The sequence below is a fragment of the Pagrus pagrus genome, assembly GCF_965226575.1.
Source record: "Pagrus pagrus genome assembly, chromosome: 13".
Lineage (NCBI taxonomy): Eukaryota > Metazoa > Chordata > Actinopteri > Spariformes > Sparidae > Pagrus > Pagrus pagrus.
In genome coordinates, this window is record NC_140197.1 from 13,227,066 (window position 1) to 13,250,576 (window position 23,511).

The 23,511-nt window shown below is 41.7% G+C and overlaps 1 protein-coding gene across 6 annotated transcripts; it reads right to left on the reverse strand.

The window, feature by feature from the left end:
* Positions 1-2,690: 2,690 nt before the first annotated feature.
* Positions 2,691-22,295, reverse strand: LOC311268026 (uncharacterized protein). Of its 6 annotated transcripts, XM_084371360.1 has the most exons (20): positions 22,076-22,295; positions 21,768-21,895; positions 20,141-20,246; positions 18,407-18,455; positions 14,171-14,215; positions 13,950-14,032; positions 13,571-13,682; positions 13,318-13,460; positions 11,853-12,025; positions 10,648-10,751; positions 10,385-10,555; positions 9,947-10,098; positions 8,785-8,887; positions 8,625-8,682; positions 8,506-8,548; positions 8,109-8,423; positions 7,840-7,977; positions 5,177-7,348; positions 4,241-4,343; positions 2,691-3,974 (listed from the first exon to the last, which is right to left on the reverse strand). In XM_084371360.1, the coding sequence occupies exons 2-20, from the start codon at positions 21,832-21,834 to the stop codon at positions 2,727-2,729; spliced, it is 5,385 nt and encodes a 1,794-aa protein (XP_084227486.1). In that variant the 5' UTR covers positions 21,835-21,895; positions 22,076-22,295; the 3' UTR covers positions 2,691-2,726. The 6 variants fall into 6 exon arrangements, with proteins under 6 accessions (XP_084227486.1, XP_084227485.1, XP_084227484.1 ...); XM_084371359.1 differs by having other exon boundaries at positions 13,318-13,457; positions 13,586-13,682; positions 21,768-22,295; XM_084371358.1 differs by having other exon boundaries at positions 13,586-13,682; positions 21,768-22,295.
* Positions 22,296-23,511: the final 1,216 nt, after the last annotated feature.

The following is a 23,511-nucleotide window of genomic DNA, read 5'->3' on the forward strand; positions in this document are numbered from 1 at the left end:
CACAACGACACAAGCCAGCACAGACAGCAGGCATATTGAACACGTCTTTGAGGTTGATTTCAACATTTTCCCACCTCCTGCACAAACAAATGCCCCAACGAGGCAAACAGCCACCAACCTGTCGGAAACCTGGACGCATTTATGTTTGTGTGATGTGTTGATTCATGTTTTAAGTGCTTGCTGAGGGAGAAGAAATAAAAAAAAAAAAACCCTCCAAAATATATTTATCGCCTTCAGCTTGGATCGCATTCGGTACCTGGCATGTAGGCGAGGCAGCTCGGGCGAGTGGAGGGGAGGTGTTGTTGTATTCAGCTGGGAGGGCAACGAGGAGAAAGAGGAAACTGAGATGAAAACAAGCCGAGGAACAAAAGGCACAACGATGGCAGCCAAGAGCATGTTACTTCAGAGATCAATCGTCTTAACCTTAAGTAGAACAACTATCATGACAGACACACATGATCCCTCAACCAAGATTACAAAGCATTTAAAGGTCCAATGTGTAGGATTTAGGGGATCTATTGGCAGAATGGAAAATGTTTTCATTTGTGTTTAATCACCTGAAACTTTGGTTAAAATGATCTACAGAGGGAGCGCGTCGTCTTCTGAGGTCATGGCAGCGTCAGCCATGTTGCACTGCCATGTTTCCACAGTATCCCAGAATGGACTATCCAAACACTGGCTGAGAAGGACTGTCACATTTCCAAGAATCTTTCTTTCTTCACTTATTTTTGGCGGCCCATTCTTTAAAGTTTTGTCCCCAGCCTGATCAGCAAGTTTTTACATTTCTCAAGGGGTTTTAAAACAGATTCACAGGTCAGGCAGCACCACTGACAGACATGTTCCTGTTGTTTATGAAAACCTCGACGAATGGTGATTCTAATGTTTTAACTCCAGCTGACAGATTCAATTATCTTTCATAGCTAGTTCATTCAAAAGCCCTGATAAAACTTTAAAATACAATAATCAAGAAAAAGACGCCCTTTCTATAGTCTGGCTGTATGAACTGATTTCATCCTCCAACTTTAGGAGGAAACCAATTTCATAGGAAAAAGGAGTGTCGCTTGTCACTGACCAGCTCTAATGAACAATAGGATTTATAATTTAAGTGTAGCCGAGCTAGACACTTAAAATGTGTGCTTATAGTAAAAAGTAAAAAGCACAGAAGGAAAATAAGCATTAGATCCTGGTGCTGTTGAAGGATTTTAATAATTGATGAATTTCCCAGGCTGTGAAATCCGTGCATAAATACATTTCAACAGCAGAAGTCTACACATCATTCACTACACATTAATCACAGAAGGCATTTATCGCATTAGATGTTGTATTTTGATGGACATATCAATCTATTTGACATTAGAAGTGGCCCATGCAACACCTCTGGCCCCGTCCCTGGCTAGCAGCTCTGTGAGAAAACACATCAGCCCGCTAACATGTTAGCATTCTGCGCTATTTATCCTTCACATCCTCATTTATTTTAGTGTTTTGGTGCTCAGTGTTTCCCTCTAATGCTCTTGTGGGCTGAAGCCCACTCCTGCCAGTTAATGAAAAAAAAAAAATTCCCATGCTAAGTCATAGCTATGAAATAGTGTCAAAATGATGAAAATAAAAATGGAAATTATGGGGCGAAAGTCGAAATTACAAGATAAAAAAGTCATAACAAAAGGTGAATCGTCTCTAGAATTGTCTGCTCCAGCTCAAATAAATAAAAAGTAAAAAATATGAAATAAAAAGTCATCATTTTATGATAAAAGTCAACATATATCTCATGATCACGACGTTTTATCTCATAACTACAACTTCACGAGGGAATATTATTTTAAAATCATGGCTAAATTTTCATCTTTTTTTTTCTTTAACTGGCAGAAAAGGGTTTGGTGAGAATTATAGTTGAGGGGGTTAGCGTGCTAACATTTGCTAATAAGACCACTAGCATGACTAATAAACACTGTCTGGTTACTTCTCTGTTGAACTCTCACTTATTTGATCCCCAAAATGATGATCTTAAGAAACTGCTAGAGGAATGTCTTTGTATGACTTGAAGTATTTCTCCCAGAAATCAAAGCTGTTACTGATACTTGCTAACATATAGCAGCAGAAGAAATGTCATCCAGACAGAAAAAACACAGCATTTTATGGATGTTTCTTTTTTTTATTTCCCTCAAAACAGGAAAAATTAAACTCTCTTCTGGTAAATTATTTCTCCATCCAGCAGCTGTTTTTAAATCAAACATTTACAAAAAGAAAAAAAAAACAACAACACAGAGGTTCAAATCATAAATATTCACAGTATTTCTTTTAAATTAATGATAAACTCTTTTCATAAATCATCTCTATGCGCTCCTGAGTGAGGCAAATCAAACTACTGACAGACCCGTCATCAAAAGATTTCCATCATGCAAGCTGTGAAATTTCAGGTTTAGTACATAAACCATAGTTGGTGGCAGTCCTGAGCTAGTACTGAGCGTGTGCAAGTTCCTTGACCTTTAAGTAATTCAAGAGGTTCAAAGTTTCACATTTTTTTTCCATTCACATTCATTTTCTTAAATAAATAAAGTGCTTTTCCTTTACAATTTCTTCACTTTCATTTTGGGTGATGCGTATGTGGCATAATGTGATACAAAAAGTATCCTGGGGAAACGAAAAGTCACAAAATAAATCCAGGCACTTTTAGGACAGAGAAAGGAAAAACATCATTCAAGTATATTTTACTTTTTTCCCCGTGACGCTCAAAACAACATAACTGAGCAGAGCTTAGCTCGTTCCTCCTCCTCTTTCCACTTGTCGTCTACCTCTCCGCCACTCCCTTCTTCTCCTCCGTCTCTGCTTTTCTTCGCCTTCTTCTTGTGTTTGTGTTTCTGCAGCTCTCCTTCCTCCAGGGCAGCTCGTCTCTTCTCCTTTTTGTGCTTCTTCTTCCACTCTTTCCTCCCGTCGTCGTCGTCGCTGCTCTCCTGGCTCGCCGATGAACTGACGCTGTTGCTGCTGGGCCTCTCCCCTTCCTCCAGCTCTCTCCCTCCGTACAGTTTATCAGCATCACCCTCCACTTTGCCCTCTTTTATGACCTTATCCACCTTGTTTCGCTTATATTCCCCCTTTTCTACCTTGCTCTCATTTCTATTTCTGCTCTGCGTTAATTCCCGCCCGGTGCTGCTCATTCTGGGCTTCCTGAGCTCTGACCCTCCAGAGGATTCGGATGGGAGCTCTTTACCCCAGCTGTGGGAGAGGGAAGGAGGGGAGTGGTGGGTCCCTGTAGGCCTGTCTTGGCGTCTGTAGTTGCCTGGTGTATCTCGGGGATTTTGGGAATGGTACCGGGCTTTCCAACTCAAATCAAAGAACGTGTCTCGACACGTTTTGTGTGCATTCTGGTCAGGCAGTTCGCCAGCTCTGCTTATCGAGCTGCTGGAGAATTTCCCACCAGGACCCCAGGAGCTCTTGTCGCCGCCCTGGTCGTCCCCGCGCTGCCTGTCTCTCCTCTCTTTGTCATGTGAGGAGGAAGGGAGATTCCTGCTGCCGTGTCCCCTCTCTCTCTCCCTGTCTCTCCCTTTCTCGTCATCCCTCGTTCTCTCTTTAGATCTTTTGCTCTCCTTCTGTCTGTCCCTCGGCCTCTCACTCTCCCTTCCCCTCTCTCTGTCCTTCGGTCTCTCCATCTCCACCCTCCTCTCCCCATCTCTCTCTGTAGATAAGGTGTTGTCAGGTCTGTCTTTGCCACTAGAGGGAGCCACACTTCTGGAGTTTTTCTCTCCCTCCCTTCCCTTCCCTCTGTCCATTGCTCTGTCCCTTCCTCGCTCGATTTCTCTATGTCTCCGTTGTTCATTCTCTCCCTCTGTCTTCCTGTCGCTTGGTGTCTCTGCTGTCACAGACACAGATGATGATGATGGCGGCAGGAACACCGCAGGAGCCTCCTTTTGGACTTTGAGCTCTGGTTCATCCTGCTTTTCTTCCTCAGACTCTTCCTTATCCCATTTGGAGCGAGGTACCTGAGACAGACAGCGAAGGCGTGACTAAGATTACATGCACCTTTTGTCTGTGCTTCTTAAACGTTTGACTCATGAACCCTCGAAAACAAAGCAGAACATCCTGCAGTTCAACCATCGAACAATTACTGTACAAGACACAAACGTTCTGAGAAAATACAAATGATTGTTAATCAATATTTGCAAGTGTTTTATTTCCATTCCTGTTAAGTCACAATGTGACTGCTGGTTGAACTGTGGCGCTCCACATGCTGCTCTGACGGACACACCTGTATGGAAACGGGATCCTCCTCCCTGTCTGCAGCTCTGTCCTGGGTGGACTCCTCCAGAGTTTTCATCACCCTCTCCATCTCCTGATGATCCTCATAGCTGCTGCATTTAACACACACACACACACACACACACACACACACACACACACACAATTTTTAAAATAAGCCTTATCTCTACTTTCAAAAATGGCTTTCATGACGCACAACTACAACAACAACAACAGGCAACAGCATCTGTTAATTGTCAGGTTTTACATGTGGAACATGTTTCGAAAGATCTGATAAGCCAACAACAACTTCTGTGCTATTTGGACAGGAATCATCATAAATAACTGTTATGTACAACTAATTATGTTCACATGATGATTGAAGAGCATGCTGATCATGGTATCTATCATTCAGCAGATAATTAAAGGTGCAATATGTAGTTTTTGGGACGGAATTTTAATCAGAAGAGAAAGATCTTCATTGGCTTGTTTTTTTTTTTTTGCCTCAACAAACTAAATAAACAAACTCTCTTTGTTTTCATGGCTGAATAAACAAACTGACCTTAAAGGACAACACAGTTTCATACTGTTTTACTTTGTTTATATGTGGCGGACCCTGCCACCTTTCTAACTTCAAACAGTGTTCTGGGACCTTATTTTCCTCTGAGAACAGCTTGTTTATCCAGTCATGGAAAAAATAAATATTTTTCCATGACTTGCAATATATTAAAATTCTGAGTTTTAATTTCTTCTCCAAAACTACATAGTGCCCCTTTAAACTTAAAATCCTTAAGATTCATGAGATCAGACTATGTTTTGACACTATTCATAGCCTGTAGTTTATCACCACTGTTAATCATAAATGTGTCTTCCTGTATTTGTTGACATCAGTTTTAAAGACTGTGAACAAGAAGAACTTTAAAGGACAAAGCAGGAATATTCTGACCTGCCATCGTCCACCGTGGTGTTTGATCTGTCATGGGGGCTCTCGTTTCTGCTCCTCTGTGACTTGGACCTGGTCGTGCCTTCTTCTTCTTTCCCCAACAACCACTTCACTCCCTCCATCAGCTCCTCCTTTGGCAGGCTTCCTCTGTTGTCTTTGCATGTGCTCTCTCCCTCTGCCCTCTCCTTCTGGGGACCTGCGACTGACTCTTCCATCTCTTGACCTCCGCCATCACTCCTCACTCTCCGTTCTTTTTCGTTTCCTTCCCTCACACTTCTCCTCTCGTCATTTAACGGCTGTCGTCCTTCGCTGGCCTCCATCCTGTCTTGTTCCTCCCATGGTTTCTTGCTCTCCTTCTTCTCCTCCTCCGCTCCTCTGATGGCACAAAGCCACAAGTCAAAGTTCTCCTCCTCTATGTGCTCTTTTTTCTCCATCTCTCTCTCATCATCTCTGTGGGTATCTTCCTTCCATACTGGTTTTGCCTCTCTTTCTTCTGGTTTTATTTCTCCTTCAGGCTCACCTTCCTGGTTTCTGGCGGATTCCTTCTTTTCATTTACTCCAATTTCTGTCGCTCCGCTGTTTAACTTCTCTCCATTACCAGTCTTCTCAATTTCTTCACTTGATTTTGCTGTGATGCTCTCGAAAGAAAACAAGTCCAGTTTTTCAGTGTTCTCTTCCTTCCTTTTTACATCCAGGTTGATGTTGATGCTTATCTTCTTCTGTGGTTTCACCTTTATCCCTCCCTCCCAGATGTCTTGCTCCGTCAGAGGCAATGTCTTCCTCTCCTTCTTCTTCTCCTCTGTTTTTTGCTTCTTTTCATCAATTGGATTCAGGGATTCACTCTTGCGGGTCTCGGGGACCTCTGCGATTTTTGTTTTCAGACATTTGCTGCTTTGGGCCTTAACAGAGCTTCTCTGCACGTCCTCTCCTTTTCTTTTTCGATTCTTGTCTGATCGTGAGTCAGAGGCTCTGCTGCCTCCAGGGTTTCTGTACCTGTCTGTATCCACCCTGCCGGCACCTTTGCTGCGCCTTTCTTTGTGTCGTCTCTCCACATCCTGCCTCGAGTCAGAGTATTTTTCTCTTCTCAATCCTTTATCTATTTCCGAACTCCTTTGTTCTCTGCCTTTTCTTTCTTTATCCAAATGTTTACTTGGTTTCACGAGTGTTTGGACTGATTCTAAGGCCTCACTGGCAGTGACTTTGTCCTGTACTGGGATGCCATCCTTGCAGGCACTTGGTCCAGAGTTGTGGTTCTTCTTGTCCTTTCGGCAGTCATCTGTTGAGTCAGGGGATGAGGACACTTCTCCTCTTTCCTTCTCATGTTTCTTCACGCTCTTTTGCTCATGTTTTAAGGTGCTGAGGTTCTCTGATTTCTTTGGAACTAGCTGCTTTTTGTCTTTACTTCTTTCCTGCAAATCCACTTCCTTACTGCCCTTTGTAAGTGTCCTCAGGTGAGCTCCTTCTTCCGATGGAGTGGAGCGGCCGTCAGTGGATGACTGAGACGGAGGGGAACGGCTGTCGTGAGACGAATGAAATGGAGATGAGCGGCTGTCGCTCGACGACTGAGATGGCGTGGAGCGGCTGTCACTCGAAGACTGAGATGGAGGGGAGCGGCTGTCGCTGGATGACTGCGATGGAGGGGAGCGTCCGTCCGTCCGTCTACCTTGGAGTCGATTGCGAGATTCTGAGTTGTCGCGCGAGTGACTTCTGCTTCCTTCTCTTTCCACCCACTGAGGAGGAGGAGAGGGAGGAAGGCCGAGGAGGGGAGGAGGCAGCTGGTGGAAGTGACCGACGTAGCTGTTGAAATATTTCTCACACCACTCTTTGTACGCCCTCTTCCACTGCAGGTAGCGCTCCCTGTCCAGCTCCAGACTGCTGGTTTGATTTGCAGGCTGGGCGGGCAGGTGACGTCTCCCCTCGCCGCCTGTTTCCTTTTGAGGGTGTTCGCCTCGCTTTCTGGAGCTGTACCTGCTCGAAGTGGATTTCTTACTGTGATGCCGACTGTGATGGCTGGTTTTGTGGTGATCCGAGGGTGACTTGGACCTCGAACGGTAACCGACTCGAGGCGAAGATGACGAGGACGGCGTAGGGGAGCGTTTGTATCCGTAGCTGTAGGAGTGGGAGGAATGGGAGCGGGTGTGGAGGTTTCTGTGGCGGGAGTAGGGTGAGTGGGGCCTGAGACAAAACAAAGAGAGAATATTCAGACATGTCATACGTCACACACATTTTGTGTCACACACTATTCATTATGAAGTATCCTTAAGAAAGAATCTGTATACCTTCTACAGTTTGACCGTGTATGTTGACTGATTGGTAACAAGGTACTGAAGCACAGATATGGCAAATTAGGATTGAAGTCATTTACAGTAGAAACAGTGTCACCATTATATAGTTTGTCCACCAGAGAGCACTCACAAGTTGATTATTCAAGTGTAAAACGAACTCCAGCTCAGTATGTATCTGAAGAGATCTGTATCAACAATGTTTATGTTACGTGTTTATAAAAAAAAAATACAAAAAAATGCATCACTGTAAGTACCGACTTGGATATAATATGTTAACTGCAGGTGAGTACCAGAGGGTCAGTTTCAAGATAGGGCAACACTCTAAACGTAAGCTCTTGTTAGAAAATAGAATAATCACAAACAAAAAAAAGCACAAAATACCTTGATCTGCCCTGGGACCTGGACCGGGAGCGGGATCTGGACTTGCTCGACGAGCGAGAGTAGGAGTGAGAAGATTTGGACATTGAAGACTTAGAACGAGAGGAGGAGCGTCTGTAGGCAGATCCTCTGTTAGGTGACCTAAGGGCAAAGAGAGAAGGGTTGGCATGTGAGGGGAGATTTATATTTCATATAATTATCAATACTAAAGTTATTTCTTATTACTTAAATTGTGGCGACTGCTTCACACATCAGGTGTGTGTTTCATTTACCTTTCCTTCTTCTTTCTCTGATGCATGTACCAGTTCTGGGGGATGAGGGTGGGGATGGAGGGGCTGGAGGCAGAGGAGCAGAGGGAAGGGATAGGGGCACCCTGGGGGGTCGGGAGAGTCCAGACGGGCGTGGCAGGTGGGTATCCAGGGGGGTAACGGTTGAGAGGCTGCTGAGTGGCGAGGAACGTGTGGAAATGGGGGGAGGGAAAGAGAGGTGGAGGAGCTACTGGATAGGAAGAGGAAGAGGAGGAGGGAGGCAGCTGCTGGTTGCTCAATTCACTCCAGGCTGCGGGGGGGCAACTGGAGGAGGAGGAGCTGTGGGGGAGAGAGGCAATGACATCAGTGGATAGAAAAAAATACACACTAGTACCTTAGAAAACATGCACACTTCACTGACCTTTCCCAGCATGTTGATGGTCCAGGGTTTCTTTGGGCTGGACCTGTGGATTCAGGGATAAATGGGTTTATAACATAATGAAAAGACAGAGAGAGAGAGACTGCCTCTTAGACACTCACCTGAGGAGGACTGCTGTGGATTCACTGTCTGGGGCTGTTCCTCTGCAGTGGGGTTAACCTGAGCAGACATCACAGATTTCATACGGAGAAACTTTATTGCATGGGTTTGGGCTTGTCTGTGTCAGTGTGTGTGTGTGTGTGTGTGTGAGAGTGTCCTCACCAGTGGTATCAGTTGTGATGCAGCAGCATCGGGATCTTCATGTGACACCAGCACAGAAGGTGCAGCAGCCGCTGAGTCATCATGTGTCCTCTCTTCAGGCTCCCTGAATAAACAGCAGATACATCACAGCACCACATCAGTGCGACTGTTTGCAAGCTCTTCAATCTCAAATCCACAGTGCCACATTTGATCAGGGATTGCACCAAATGTTCATCTTCTGTAGGTACTTGAAGGCTGTACCCACACAGCCAACTCTGCTTGAGCATCGACTTAGTCAGAAATAAAACAGAAGAAGAAAATCTAAAATACATGTTTTTCCTTTGACCTATAGTGCTATTAGCATCGAGATTGCTTTGGTGAGGATTGCTATTTTTTCTAAATATTGGCTGTAGGGATGTCTGCTTTCTCTCAAGTGTAATGGAACCAGATGGCTTGTGGCGCTCAAAGAGCCAAAAAAATTCATTTGAAAAACTCAACAGCAATGTCTCTTTGAAGAAATCATGACCTGGGCTAAAGATAATCCATTTACTATGTTGTGAGCTGTTTCATGTTGGAACTGTTTTCTTTCTACTAAACCCGCCCGTCAGATCTATCACCACACAGATGGAAGTGATGGAAATATTAATGGCTTCCTGCTTGGTTAGTTGTAATGTTAGCTAGTATATACCAACTTAGTAAGCTAGCCTCTTGTTCAAAAGTAAATATCTACTTAGTTAGCTTGCCTCTCATAAATAGATGAGTAGATATCTACTAATGGATGAGAGGCTAGCTATCTAAGCTAGCTAACGTCACAGCTAATCAAGCAGGAGGCCATTAATGTTTACACCCTGTGCCATCACAAACACAAGCATCTTGTCCATGAGTAAACGTACACTTCCATCTGGCGGGTTTAGTTCTTTATAAAGAAAATAGTTCCTACATAAACTAGTAGATCTGTGGATTATCTTGAGTAACATCTCTATGGCCAATGTCTACAAAACTCGGCAACACACACCAAAACAATCTAGATGGATATTTAGCACTATAGGTAAGGAATTATGTAATAAAAATATGTATTTTCAAATTTGGGTTGAACTGTTTTCAACCAGCCGAGGCGCCAGAGGTGCAAACATCACCCACACACACACACACACACACACACTGCACCCTGAGGTGACTTTACCTGTCAGATACCTCCAGGTGGCTTTGCGCAGGCTGGAGGAATGTGCTTGGCGTGTCTGGGGCAGGGGTGGGGCCTGTTGCTGTGGTAGGAGCCCCAGACACCTGAGTTGATGACGGTGTGTCTGCAGTCTGTGCGCAGTAGAGGAGAGGATCCTAACGAACGGAGGCGACAAGAATACAATAGGAATCAGAATATAACAGAGAAAGCAGAAAGACAGTCAATATAAATTACAATATACATGTTTACTACTTGTTAATCCTGCAGTGTATAGTGTTTTCTACGTGTTTCAAAGGTTTTCAGAAGAGAACTGTAACTCTGAGATCTGACAAACGTGAATGTGAAAGAACCGTAATTATTCTTTGCTCCTGAGTCATGCAGCCCCTGCGCTAGTCTTTGTTTTTCTGCCTCCCAGATGAAACACATCATTATGAGGATCACCTGCTGGCTGTGGGACGACTGGTAAGGCTTCTGTGGTTGGATCTGCATGGTTGGAGGCGGTGGGGTGGGGACAGGGCTCGGCGTCGGGGTTGGATTTTGGGATTGGGAGCTACCACACCTTCCTCTAAGACTTTTAGAGTGACCTTGCTCTTTCTTGAAAGTGTTCACAGCCTGCGTTGGGAGGAACAATAGAAGGCTTCTGGTCAAACACCCCCTCAATTTATTTCATTGTCTCCAGACGTATTGTCCATTCGTCAACTCACCTGCCGGAGAAATTTGTTGGGTATCAGGGTATCAGGGGAGACATCTGATTGGCCACAAGTGGAGCAGACATGGTTTTCTGAATCCAGCAATGCAGTGCGAATACCTGAGGAAGAGATAAAGGAAGTTGAAATGTAGTTATTATGACAATATGTACATTACGTACATCAGCAGCTATTATTCTTTATTAATCTTTAAATATTTACCTACTTTATGTTAAAAATATATACAGTATATGGTTTAAATCAGCAACATACATAAATATGATGAAGCTTCCTCCCACCATACAATAATGAATCCAAAATATCCTGAATATGTGCATGGCCATATTGCGCTGGTGATGTCATTTGGCCCAGCAGTGATCAGGGGGTGGAGCTGTGGTATCGAGTTCCCACCCATACACCTACCCACGAAATCTCAGGCTATCAATCATGATGTTTCACCACCTTTTTATAGCATTAAAACCAATCTTGTCAGAATAATGAACACTTAAACATGTAACGGTGTGATAGAAACTACCTGAAATGACAGAAAACATCCATCTTCATATAAATCAGTGGTTTAAACATTCAAAATCTGCTAATCCTAGTGCAGTAATGCAGTTGAGCTGGTTCTTTAATGTTGGGAGTTACCAAGTAACACAGATGCAGTCACATTACTTCCTGCAGCTCTAATATGGATTTAGCATCAAAGAATGACTTATTCCTTCACCCTCAAAGAACTGGACAGCCACCAGCAGCCAAAAAACAGCTGTTGTCCTAAAATGATTAATAACTTTTGAACCGCTCACCTATCCATATTCTTTTAAAACTCATGTAAAGCAGATTAAGGGGCATTAAGGGGCTTCGTAGTGAATGTTATTATACCATATTATATATTATACCACATTCTGCAGCATTGATTCGTCAAGGAAACTTCTTCCTCTGCTTTTGTTGTTCATGTTCATTGGATAACATATTCTCTGAAAAAAGTCACTTTAGCTTGTCCTCTGCTATGATTTAATAACTTTTTCGGACACATCTACATGGCCAGTAAATGAAATATAGGATTATCCATATTTTTCACTGAAAAACACCTAGAATAATATTATAATAAATGGCTGTAACTTGCTGAATCAGATGTAGACAAAAATTAATATCGAATTCTGAAACATCGAAGTACATCTAAATGCGTGTGTGTGTGTGTGGGGAGTGTAGCTGACACTCACAGTCATCACAATAGCTGTTTCCACAGCAGGGTATGACCACAGCGTCACTCAGCAGGTCGTGACAGATGAGACAGAGGAGTTCGTTGGGTACAGGATCCTCCTCGTCTTCTGGTTCAGGCTTCTCCTGAAGAACGAACGGAGGCTTCTCCTTCTTGCCAATGGCGTACGCCTTACTACAGACAGACAACAGTTCACACAACAGTTCACACACTGATTTTTATGTGTTAGGGGAATTTTGTGAAGTGTCATCTGTTGAGCACAAACAGTCTTGCTAATTGTGCTTATGATGATTCAGTTAAACGGGCCTCAGGATATGTACAAGGATTTCACCAAGAGGCCTCTGCGGGTCTATTGGAGAGAGTGAAGCAGAAAATCTAGTTGCCTTTGACTTGGCATGTTTAAACACTCAGCTAATTACTATATTTTGCCTTTGCCACAGATATGATACATTTATACAATTTACAGTGATCAATTAGAGATTTAGCTTAGAGTCTTAAAATCAGGGCAATAATTAACTTTCAAGGAAGCAAAACATTTAAAGGGCAGGGGACATCTAGGAATGTAGTAATTTCTAATATTTCTGTGGATATAAAGTAACATTATGTAACTTCTTCTTTCCCTTATAGAGGTCATATTATGCTTAGGGGCTTTTTTTTTGCCTTTTTTGCCTGTAAAAGGTCCGCAAAGTAAAAAAGCCGGAGGTCCACGACAAATGGAGTTACTCTCTCCCATAGAAAACACTCCTTCTGAAATGCCTGGTTTGGAGTCGAGCCTTTACTTTTGTAACTTATGTGCGTTACCATGTTACAGGCGTTATTTAAATATATATATCTATATATTTATTATAAAATATAAACACTCCAGTCAGTCAGCAGACATACAGTTGCTACTGCTCTAGCTGTGTTATTTTAGATCACACTACCTTGCCTGGCATGACCCACCCTACTCCTCCTCTGATTGGCTACATCCTGCCCGTTAAGTAATGCGCATGTGCAACTCTCACCAAAGATTGAACAGAGGCGAGATGTCTCACTCTGTAGCTAACGGAGCGTTCAAGACACAGTGTGAAAAGGGGGGGCAAATCACACAAAATGCCAATTTCTACATAATGTTGCTTTAGTTACTTTCAGGTGGGAGGTAATAACAGTGAGAGTTATGTTTGTCATGCATTCTTCCTTGAGACACCAACTAGGTAAAAAAGTAAACACTTGTGAACGAGACACACTGAAGAAGGTATTTAAATGCTTTACACACTTTTCCAGGATATAATCTTTAAAGGAACAGTCCCACATTTTGGCAAATACTGTTATTCGCCTCTCAGATGAGAAGATTGAGATATCACTTATGTTTGTACATTAACAATACTGGATGCTGCTGGTAGCTGGTTATCTTAGCTTAGCATAAAGACTGGAAACAAGAGAGCGGCGTTGATCTTGACACACAAACACTGAATCTTTAGTCTCACGCGTGTATGGCAGGAATGGCGTAATGTCCAGAGTTGGTCAGCATGGCTCCCTTTATGCTTGGATCGTCCACCTCCACCATGAAGGAACGAGGGATGCCTGTGCTTTTCTTCAATCTCGGAGGGGCATCGAAGTTTTTATCCTGCTGCAAAACACACATGCAGTTAATGCTAGGCTTACAGTGAACAGTGCGTACACACATGCAAACAACACAAACACACACAAATTGTTTTCTTGCGACAGAAACTGCCTCACATGTTCTGGTCTTACTCCAGTAGCAGGGCAGTTCCTGATGTGGTGTCCTGTAGTTCCACAGCGGTAACAGGTGTAGTTCGCTGGAAGAACAGCACCAAACTTCTTGTTGTAACTAGAGACAGGAAAAGACGGATGAAAAAAGGAAATTATAGAAAAGCAAGTAGGATGAAATTTAATTAAAGTGAATAATTTAAATAACTTTCAAGATGTTGGAAAAGGGGGGGAAGAAGACTCAATAAAGGAATGAAAGCCAAGAGAGAAAAGGTGATGCATCATGACACGGAGACACAGATAGAAAAGGAAATGGAAAGAAAAGAAGAGGAAAAAGCAGTTTGAGAGATAAGGAAGAGATCTGAAGGCATTACAGAAAATGACTCACTTCATGGATTCGTAGATGGACTGATTTAACACAACTTTGATCTTATCCTCTTCTGGCACGTCTGCATCTGCCAGGTTGGCCATCTGCATGTACAGACATGGATTTATGTGAGCAGACACAAAGACGGTAGGTCAAATCTGTGGATCAGTGACTCGCACGATCCAGGATAAATATGTGAAAGCTGAATAACATGTAATAATAATGTATGTAGGTGAGAATACCTTGGAGAAAAGGGGTAAGGCTCTGGAAGAACTCTGGTCCTCCATCTGTTATAATTAAACACAAAATCAGTTTCACCGATGAAGCGATGGGAGCTTCCGAATTACGTGTCTTGGGAAAAGATTAATAGCTCTGATTATATATATATTGGAAAGGAAACACTGTTAAGTTTTACCAGAAAATACACACAGTTGATTCAAAAAGAGGCTTAAAGTTTTATTATAAAAAGAAAAAACATTTGTCCTGCTGAACATGATGCTTTATTCTTGGTATCATTTATGATTTTGAGCTGAGATACAATTTACACCAGCACCCAGCAGTGATTTTCATACAGAGTGGATGATAAATGTCTGCTCTCATCCCAAGATTACTGCCTCAGCTGCTCCTGCCAACTCCCTTCTCATCCCTCCTCACTCTCTTCACTGAAAATGAAGGAGCCAACAACATAATGCTCCCTGGGCATTTGCACCTGTGGGTCCAACATTTTGTAGGAAAAGAAAAAACATCTTCCCTCCCATCACCTAACATCTACCTCAGTGCCTCCCATCACCTCGGTGCTTTCTTGTTTTTCCAGAACCTGTTCTTGGTTTGTTCATTCTACTAGCATAAAGCCATGGATGGCTATGTTGGTCTGTCTGCCGGTTGGCTGGTCCACAAATTCAGTTGGCCGATATTATCTTGTCACAGATATATGTGGACGAGTGTACATGTTGACCAATATGCACAATGTTTCCATGCGCAATGAAAACAATTTTTAGACCAAAATAATCATAAATGATGCTTCCAATATTTTGCAAAAAAAATGTGTGTGTATTAGCCGATATATACTCCATAATATCAGTAGCGGCACTGGACCCAAAAATCAATCGGGCTCTGGACCAGACAGAAATATCTTATAAAAAGGTGCAATTTGTAAGAATTGGCCACCTTTCAAATTCATACTCAAAACAATTAGAGGGCAGCAGCTAACTGTAGCAGCGGTTTAGCTAGTTAGCTCGGTTAGCTGTGCAGGTAGTGATCCAGACTTGGAGGTCAGAGCATCAGGGAAGTGTTCATGTTTATACCCCAAGCACAAGAGCTTTGGACCAGGACAGGCCGGGGCTAGCTGGTTAGCATGCTAACTTCAGTACATTAGATACTGTATCTCTCCAAAACAATATTATAATAATATAATATTATAATAATATTATATATGGATAGATTTCCATGAAATTTCGTACAGATCCCCTCCAGGATGATCCCACTCACACCACCCATCATCTCAAAATTTCGAAAATTGTCCACTATTTTGATTTATGGTCAAATACCTGCAACTAATTACCATGGGTTTAGTGCTAATTACCAAATATTAGCATGCTACAAGGCTACAGTAACACAGTGAACCATTATACCTGCTGAACATCAGCATGTTAAAGAACAAATATAGTTCTGGTTAAAGTAGTTGACGGTTGCAGTATTCTATACGATTCATTTTACTTTACCAATGCATTAGCTTTGCCTAATTTACAGATTTGCCTCAGAGATTTACATTATTATACAAAGATGGTGCTGCTCCTTATATTCGCTCAATAAATGCATTTTTAAAAAAAAACAAGCTTTGAAAAACCTTCTGAAAAGCCACACACACTACCACATATTCATAAATCATAAACATATAAACCTTAAAGCTCAAAGCTGCCAAATAAACCTAATTGTTTAATTTAAGATCCAATCTGTTGGCGTATAGGCCCAAACCAAAAACAACAACCTTTACACTGTAGTGTATATTTATATATTATATAAATATTATATTATTCATGGCAGTATGATAGATCTTTATGTCCAGCTTTATTAAAACTCAGACAAATCTCACAAAAGATACTATCAAAGATATATTATTGGAAATGTAGGATGCAGTATTTTGGAGCTTGGGGACTAAAGGTCATGATACCTCTGCCTCCACTGCTTTGATTTTAACTTCTCTTTTTAAAATATGGATTTTTTGAGACCTCCAGCTTTGTAAAAGAGCAATACTAAATCTCTGGAGTTGAACCCTTTGAGCCTGTCCGATGGTCAATGTGATTCCTCTAACAACATTTTTCAGCTCAATTTGTCTTTCCTGCAAAGGATAAATGTGGACAAAAGATTTTAACCATCGATCTGAGATGTTCAATGATGACAAATAGGGATGTGTCTGTAAAATGTGTTATCTGAGGTATCGACTGTGGTTGTGTATCAGTGTCTTTCTCTCTCTAGTGAAGTCAAACACATAATCAATACATAAGACAGCTTCATACAAACGACTTTATTGGTAGAAAAACACAAAAGGAAAAAAGAAAAAGTATGTGCAGTCCAACAGACTCAACGTACTGAGAAGAGTGGCAGACAGTTCTCCTACTGAGAAACCAGAGACAAAATCAAGTCAGGTCAGAGCACACTAATTCAGACTGGAGCAAGTAAAATCTTTTGAGACGTGTTTAGTTCACAGGATAAGAAACAAATCTGCACTACAAGAACTCGGCATGAAAGAAAAATGATGCACTTTTAGGTTTCTGAGGAGTAATTTTTGGTCCTAGATTAAAGGTAAGACAGTGTTTATCGCTATAAGAAAAGGGAGGTGACATCATATTCCTTTGTTGGTTGTATCTCAAATGCATTAAGACATCATTTCTTGCCTGGATATGAAGATTTTGGTTGGTGTTAATTAATGATAAATATTCCATCAGCATTTTTTGCTTCACTAAAGTAGATTTAGATTATCCTGATGCTAAATTATTCATTTTGACACATTCATTTTTTGTGTGGATGGTGGACACTAATCCTATCTGCGGACCAAATAAGTTCCAATATACTAAATCAAACACTACCATTAACTTAAACAGTAAATTCAACCAAAAATTCAATTTAGTCATTATCTACTCAGCCTCCTGCCAATGGAAAGTCAGATTAATTAACGTAGTCCACAAAACATTTCTGGAGGTTCACAGCAAATCAGTGTTGCAGCATTATTCTTCTTAAGAACTGAAGTAGATGGGGACCTGTTTTTTTAAATTGTGAAAAACAATCCGAAAAAAAGAAGAAAAAACATAAAATGGCTTTATACATCTCGTCCAGCATAATCCTAAACTCCAAAAGCCCCAAAATCCCAAATTGATTTTAAAAGACATCATTTAATCCATTAACACCAAGTTTGTGTACCCACTGCAGACTGGGGGTACGCTAATATTTTTAATTTAGCAGCTACAGTTACAATTTCAGCTTCAGAAAAGAAGTGTGTGTAAATAATGTGCTTTCAAACCAATTTGCGATCTTGAGGCTTCTGGACACTTGGACACCAGCCAAACTTGTATGGAGACATTTTATGTTAACTTTTCTTTCCTTTTTTTTCTCTGGTTTTCTTCTATTTTTAAACGATGTTTTTGAAATAAGTCCCCATCTGATTCTGTTGTTCAGGAGAACGCTGTAACGCTGTTTTGCTGTGGAGCTCCAGAAAGGTTTTGGACTACAAAACTTCCCCTGACTATTCATCAGGATGAGGCTGAGTGGATAATGACCAAATTTTCATTTTTGGGTGAATTGCTCCTTTAAAAACTTCATCAGCACAGCTATTGATAAAAGGTTAATGCATTAATATACACATCTCCAAATGCTATGAGATGTCTGAGAGCATCTGAGCAAGTGCTGCAGCAGCTCGTGAAGAAGAAACTACAGGACACTGACTGTCAGCAGCTCCAGCATCATAAAGCAACGGTTGGGTTTATCAGCCTTTAATAGCTGGTCTGCATGATAAAGTCTGACCCGCCCGAACAGCTCCCACCACCCACAGACAGATACTGAATGACTGTCAACAATGAACACTGACTGGTGACACAGCAGTTTGTTAAATTAACAGCTGTGAGCCTTTAGAAGAGGTAAAACATGCAGGTGTTTTACCCTTTGGGTTAAGCATAAGGCACTGGTTAAACTGAAAACTTGTACACAGTCTAACTGCAAATACTACATTTTTACTTATCGTCAGCAGCTCCCTGTATATCAAACACTAAGTACCATTTCCTCTTTGCGACAGGAACTCAAAGTGCAATAGAGGAAACAGAGGCTTTCTGTGAATTTGATTGTGGTTTCATTTGTTTAACCCAATCGTACCAAAGTACACATTCAACTAATGTTCAATCACAGATATTAGACCAGACAATAACAATATGTGTGTTTAGTGGAGCTGCAGCAGAAGAAGTGCAGTGGGATGTGGTTTGGTTACGTACGGCTTTGAGGGCTCCAAAAGCGTGGTGATGCTGGACGTCTGATCTCTCACTAAAACACAAAAGGAAAACCTTTTTTAATAAGTTGTCCGGGACAATTTAATACTCTGGTAACAAAGATAAGGGCTGAAATAACATTAAAACATTTTTGTTTATCTTAGAGGACATTTTACTAGCACTACTTTATATCAATAGAGAGTATAAAATATAAAAGTTTAAAGGCAATCTTAAAAGTGAATCACACATCTAATGAAAACCAGCATCGTTGTCGTTTAGAAAGCTTTTTTTCTTTTTTTTTTTTAAAGAAGTCAGCAAGAAGGTCCCTGGCTCCTCAGGGTGGGCACCCAGGACACACCAACACATTGTACCTGTGGCTCTGGATGTCAGCAACAAATGTTTTTTTCATTATGAGACTTTGAGAAGTCCTACATTACTCACAATGCTCCTCAAGAAGATACGAATGTTTAGCTGATAGCCGAGTAGGCGTGTAATAAAGTATAGTAAAGTCAGCTTTATAACGGAAGCTCAAGGGTTAACAAATAACAACAAAGCTTGACGTTAACAGTCATATTTAATCGTATCCGCTTGGCTCTTTAACATGTGGCAAACTGCACAATACATAGTTGAAATACAGCCAAAATCTTCTGGCGCCACCCAACTAAACTCCTGTTTTCAGCATAAATTAAATGTTTTCTTGCACTTCAGCTCATAGACGGCTCTGCTTGCTGCCATTTTCTGGCAAGTGCCCAATTAGTGCTGCACTTGTGCATCTCTCAACGGAGAGAAGGAGGATGTGAGGTGGCTCACTCCTTATCTACCTCCATCATCAGCTCCAGAAAAACTGCGTTTAGTTCTTTTTCACCACTTGTTGAACCCTGTTAGCTTTTAACAAGTGAAAGTACAACTTTAAAGATACGGTTGCAATTTGGCAAAGTCTATAAAATATTTTCTTTCTTTTTATGGCTAACCTGTAGTTAACACTGTATTATTTTTGCTGAAGAAACATCCGTGACAATCAGTGATTCTGAAGGACACCAAAACCTGAGGTTTACTGTTGCTGGTAAATCCTGCGTCATCGTCACATCAAAACCTCCACATCTGGCCTAGTTAACTACACAATATGACAAATATTACACTGGACTCATAAATGCCAGTTAAATCCACCCACAACTGTTCTTTAGCATCGTTAACAAAATGTATTTACAGTGATTTTTTCTTTCAGTTGAGTTTTAAATGGAAGTGAATGGGACTCAAAGTTAAGGCCTGTCAGCCTGCCTGTGCAGGTGGAGAGCCGGTTTGCTGCATTTAATCTTGTGGGCAGTCATGCCGCAGCCGCACCACTCTTTAGCCCTCATTCCTCTCCCCCCCCGTCTGCATGGTGCTGACGGGGCTAATCACATGACCGCCAGTTGGTTCCAGTGAGGTCTTTTCCTGCCTTCAATGCATAAAACCCACAACACTGCTGCCTCTCCTGTCTAAGCCTGACTAATATCTGGGTAATCCCTCTGAACGTCACAGTGGAGTTTCAGTTCTAGTCTCTCCTCTTTTTCCTGTGAGCATAATTATCCTGGAGATGTTATGAAAAACACCCTGTCTTATCAAATATCACACTTGTCCTCATTACAACACTAGAGGTAGACTTGTAGGTGCCAGGTGGTGGCTCCTGGAGGTAGGGTGGAGACTTGCAGCAGCAGGTATATCAACACTATAACGAAGCAGGAATTCAGCAGCACTTACGTGTTTCGGGTCTTGCTGTTGGAGCCGGACCTGCCGCTGCTGTTAGGGATCCTCCTGACGATGACGGAGGAGCCTTTGGGGATCAGACCTTCTTCATCTGTGTACTCTGAGTGAGACAGATCAAGGAAATGAGGGTTTAGAGGGGAACGGTTGGCTCACACAAAATGATTTGAGTTGGGATTTTGGAGAGGCAAGTGAATATTTACTTTCACAAAAATATCTCTCATCTTCAGGGTTACTGAGAAATCATGCTCTCTTCGCTGGCACTCACTAAATTTGAGATTGAACCTTTGGTACAGTCTTAAACAACGAGTCTGAGACTGTAACAAGAATGATTCTTCTGGAGCCAGTGAATTACGAGCCCTTTTTTCCATAAGAATTCCATTTCTAGAGCATCAAAATAGTTGCTGACTAACTTCATACTTCATATCCCAATCAAAACATGTTATTGTACTGTTCAATTGTTATTTTCACACTGAGTTCACTTATTTTCATTCTTTTCAGTTTTCTGTCACTGCTTAGTTAGGTTCAGGCAACAACAATACTTAGTTAGGTTTTGAAAAACAAGGTCTGGATTAAAATATACCCTTTCAAAACGTTAAACACGTGTTACAAAGGGTAACTTCTCCCATGTGTGTATTTTGTCTGTCTATTTCACCATTTCGCAGAAAGCTGTGGCATTTCAAAAAACATGATCGGTCAGTTGCAATGTTTGTCCTGAAACAACACTAATCATGATGTTGCAGGAACAACACCAACTGGGCCACATCGGATTGCGCCTGAAGCGATACAAATGCTTTGAATGCGAGAATTCAAATAAAGATTTTGCATTAATTTAACAGCCTGGTTAACTGTAGCCAATTTTACATTCCTCTAAATCACTAAGTAGAGTTAAAAAAAAAAAAGTATTGACACCTTTGGTTTGTAACCATCACCTCTTCTCATATCAGTAAAATCTTTAAACCTCATATGTGTTTTCAGATCTTAGCTGCAGGATATTGACTCACTCTAGGTAATCCTTAGACGTCATGGGTGATTATCACGTTTGATCTGTATATCACTCACTTTTTCTTGTGCCTTCTATAATTTTCTCTTCTTTTAGGTAACTTGGTGTTGACTTTATCTGTTCTTTAAACTCCTAATGAAGCTCTGATTTTGCATCAAACATAGAAATACTGAGCTTACTTGGAAATTTCCATCACTACTGATCCCCATTATTGATCATTTCCATTTTGGTGTGTGTGTGTGGCTCAGTTTTAATCTTATGGTCATGGCCAGGCTGTGCTCCCTACCACACCTGTGCTATTTTTAACCCCCCACCTACCCCCCTCCTGCATGCATGTAGGACCCTACATGCATGCTGCCACTGCCCAGGCTGATCCACCACCACCAGGCCGCCTAATGAAGGGCACGAAGCGTAAATGCAGCAGGAATGCGTCCCATTCATTAGCCCCCTTTTGTCAGGGCTTGACTTTTCTGGACCCCCGTCGAGCTGAAAGAGGTGACGCAAAACCTCTCCCACCGGCCAGCTGTCAAAAACCTGGACCACGTGTTTGCTTCCAAAGTTCAAACAGTCGAGACAAACACACTCCTATCAGCCCATCCATGTGTCTTTGTGATATATTACCTTCTTTGGTTTGTGCGTTGGTGATCTGCAGGTCGCAGTCCCCGGCTCGCAGCTTCTCCCTGCCCATGATCTGCCTCTTCAGGTCCTTCAGCGTGATGTGCGGGCCGTCAAACACCACCGTGTCGTAGCTGAGTTTGGAGGAGAATTTATAATGAACATGAGTCATGCTGGAATGAAACAAAAAAAGCTCGTCCCACACTGTCACAAAACCGACAGCTGTCACTTTCTCTGCGCTGGCTGAACCCTGTTAGTTGCTATGGGAGAACAAAGTTAGCTAACTAGCCGGCGTTAGCAGCGTCGAGCGTCACCGGGTCTATGAAGCTACGTCGGTCGTGAACAACTGGCCGATAAAGTGGCGTTCACAGGATGACATTTCCCGGCGTCTGGTGGAAGAGCAGCAGAGAGGCGAACCGAAGCCACCTCAGTACGTTTCGAGTCTAATTTCAACTTTTATTCCTGTCAAAAACGCTCAACTGCTCGCTGACAGAAACCACCAGCTGTTTCCGCAGGCAACGGCTCGTCAGCACAGTGCACGCACCATCTGATGCTGCGTTCACGTGGTCCCCGCACGCTGCGACCTCTTCCTCCCCTGTTGAGTTTTGTCACTCGCTCGAAACATCCTGTATCGATTTTTATAGTTTTAATTAATGTATTTAAAAAGTATTGTTTTATGCGTATGTGCTCTAAGAAGCTGTTGGTTTGTTTACAAGGCGTTTTATATTGATCAGGTGTTTTATTATTGTTTTCACGTGATCTGATTTCACAGTTTATTCTTTTCAGTTAAAAACAAATTCAAACTTTAATGGACACTCAGGGTCAAGATAAAAGACAGGACTTTCCATAGAATAAATTACATTAAAAAAACAACAAAATAACAGATTTGCAAGAGCAAAAAAGTATAGATTCACTGCAACAGTTTCTCCACAACTGGGATTTGTAGCATATGCTAAACCTTATGTTTGATATAAACAAGATAATTTCATTTTCTGAAATCATCTTATTATTATTATTAGAAAAAAGTCGAGTGCATGTCGGTGAAAATATGCCAATAAACGTACTCTAAACATTACTTAAGTTTTATGGTCTCACTGAGAGATGAAGTGACACAGTTTTGCAATTACATTGGGATGAAAAAAATCAATGCAGTTCAAGTATATTACGACGAGGATTTACTTAAAATATGGAAAAAGATAGAGGCTACAAATATAATTTGGCCTGCATAGCATTCCCGTCAATAATATATAGCCTAGTGTCATACAAGAAGATAAAAAAATGTCCACATATACACAGCCACATAAATACGCATTTGTGATAAAGCCTAAAAAAACAGTATGTCTACTTTTATACCTACAGATAACTATCCAGGTTAGAATTTAGAGTTTTACATGTTTTCTCGCTACACCTGAAGGCAACATTGTGATCCACGCTCAGAGCAGTGCACCTGTCTGGGCTCAGGGGACAACACGCAGCCTGGCTCAAATGAAACCAGATTCACACCTCATAAAGACTGAATTATCGCCTTCACTCGTCCACTTCTTCTGTTAGAGTTGTGGATTGTTGATTTATATCATTTTTAAAATTGTATTGTAGTCCCAGTGGAAAACTCACTCCAAAGCAGCCAAGCTCACTGAGATTTAGGTACACAGAGGAAAAAGAGGCCTACATTTATTTATTTATTATTTTTATTTATAAAAGCAACAACATGCACGCAATTCTCAGCCGAATTGTTGACTGCTAGTAGTTC

Excerpts from the sequence above, each read along its gene's own strand:
- LOC311268026 (XM_084371355.1), bottom strand. The coding sequence starts at position 21,933 with ATGACTCATGTTCATTATAAATTCTCCTCCAAACTCAGCTACGACACG. Across the intron at positions 13,683-13,949 it reads TCCATCTACGAATCCATGAA|TTACAACAAGAAGTTTGGTG; the intron begins GTGAGTCATTTT and ends TCCTGTCTCTAG. Across the intron at positions 13,461-13,570 it reads CTGGAGTAAGACCAGAACAT|CAGGATAAAAACTTCGATGC; the intron begins GTGAGGCAGTTT and ends TGTGTTTTGCAG.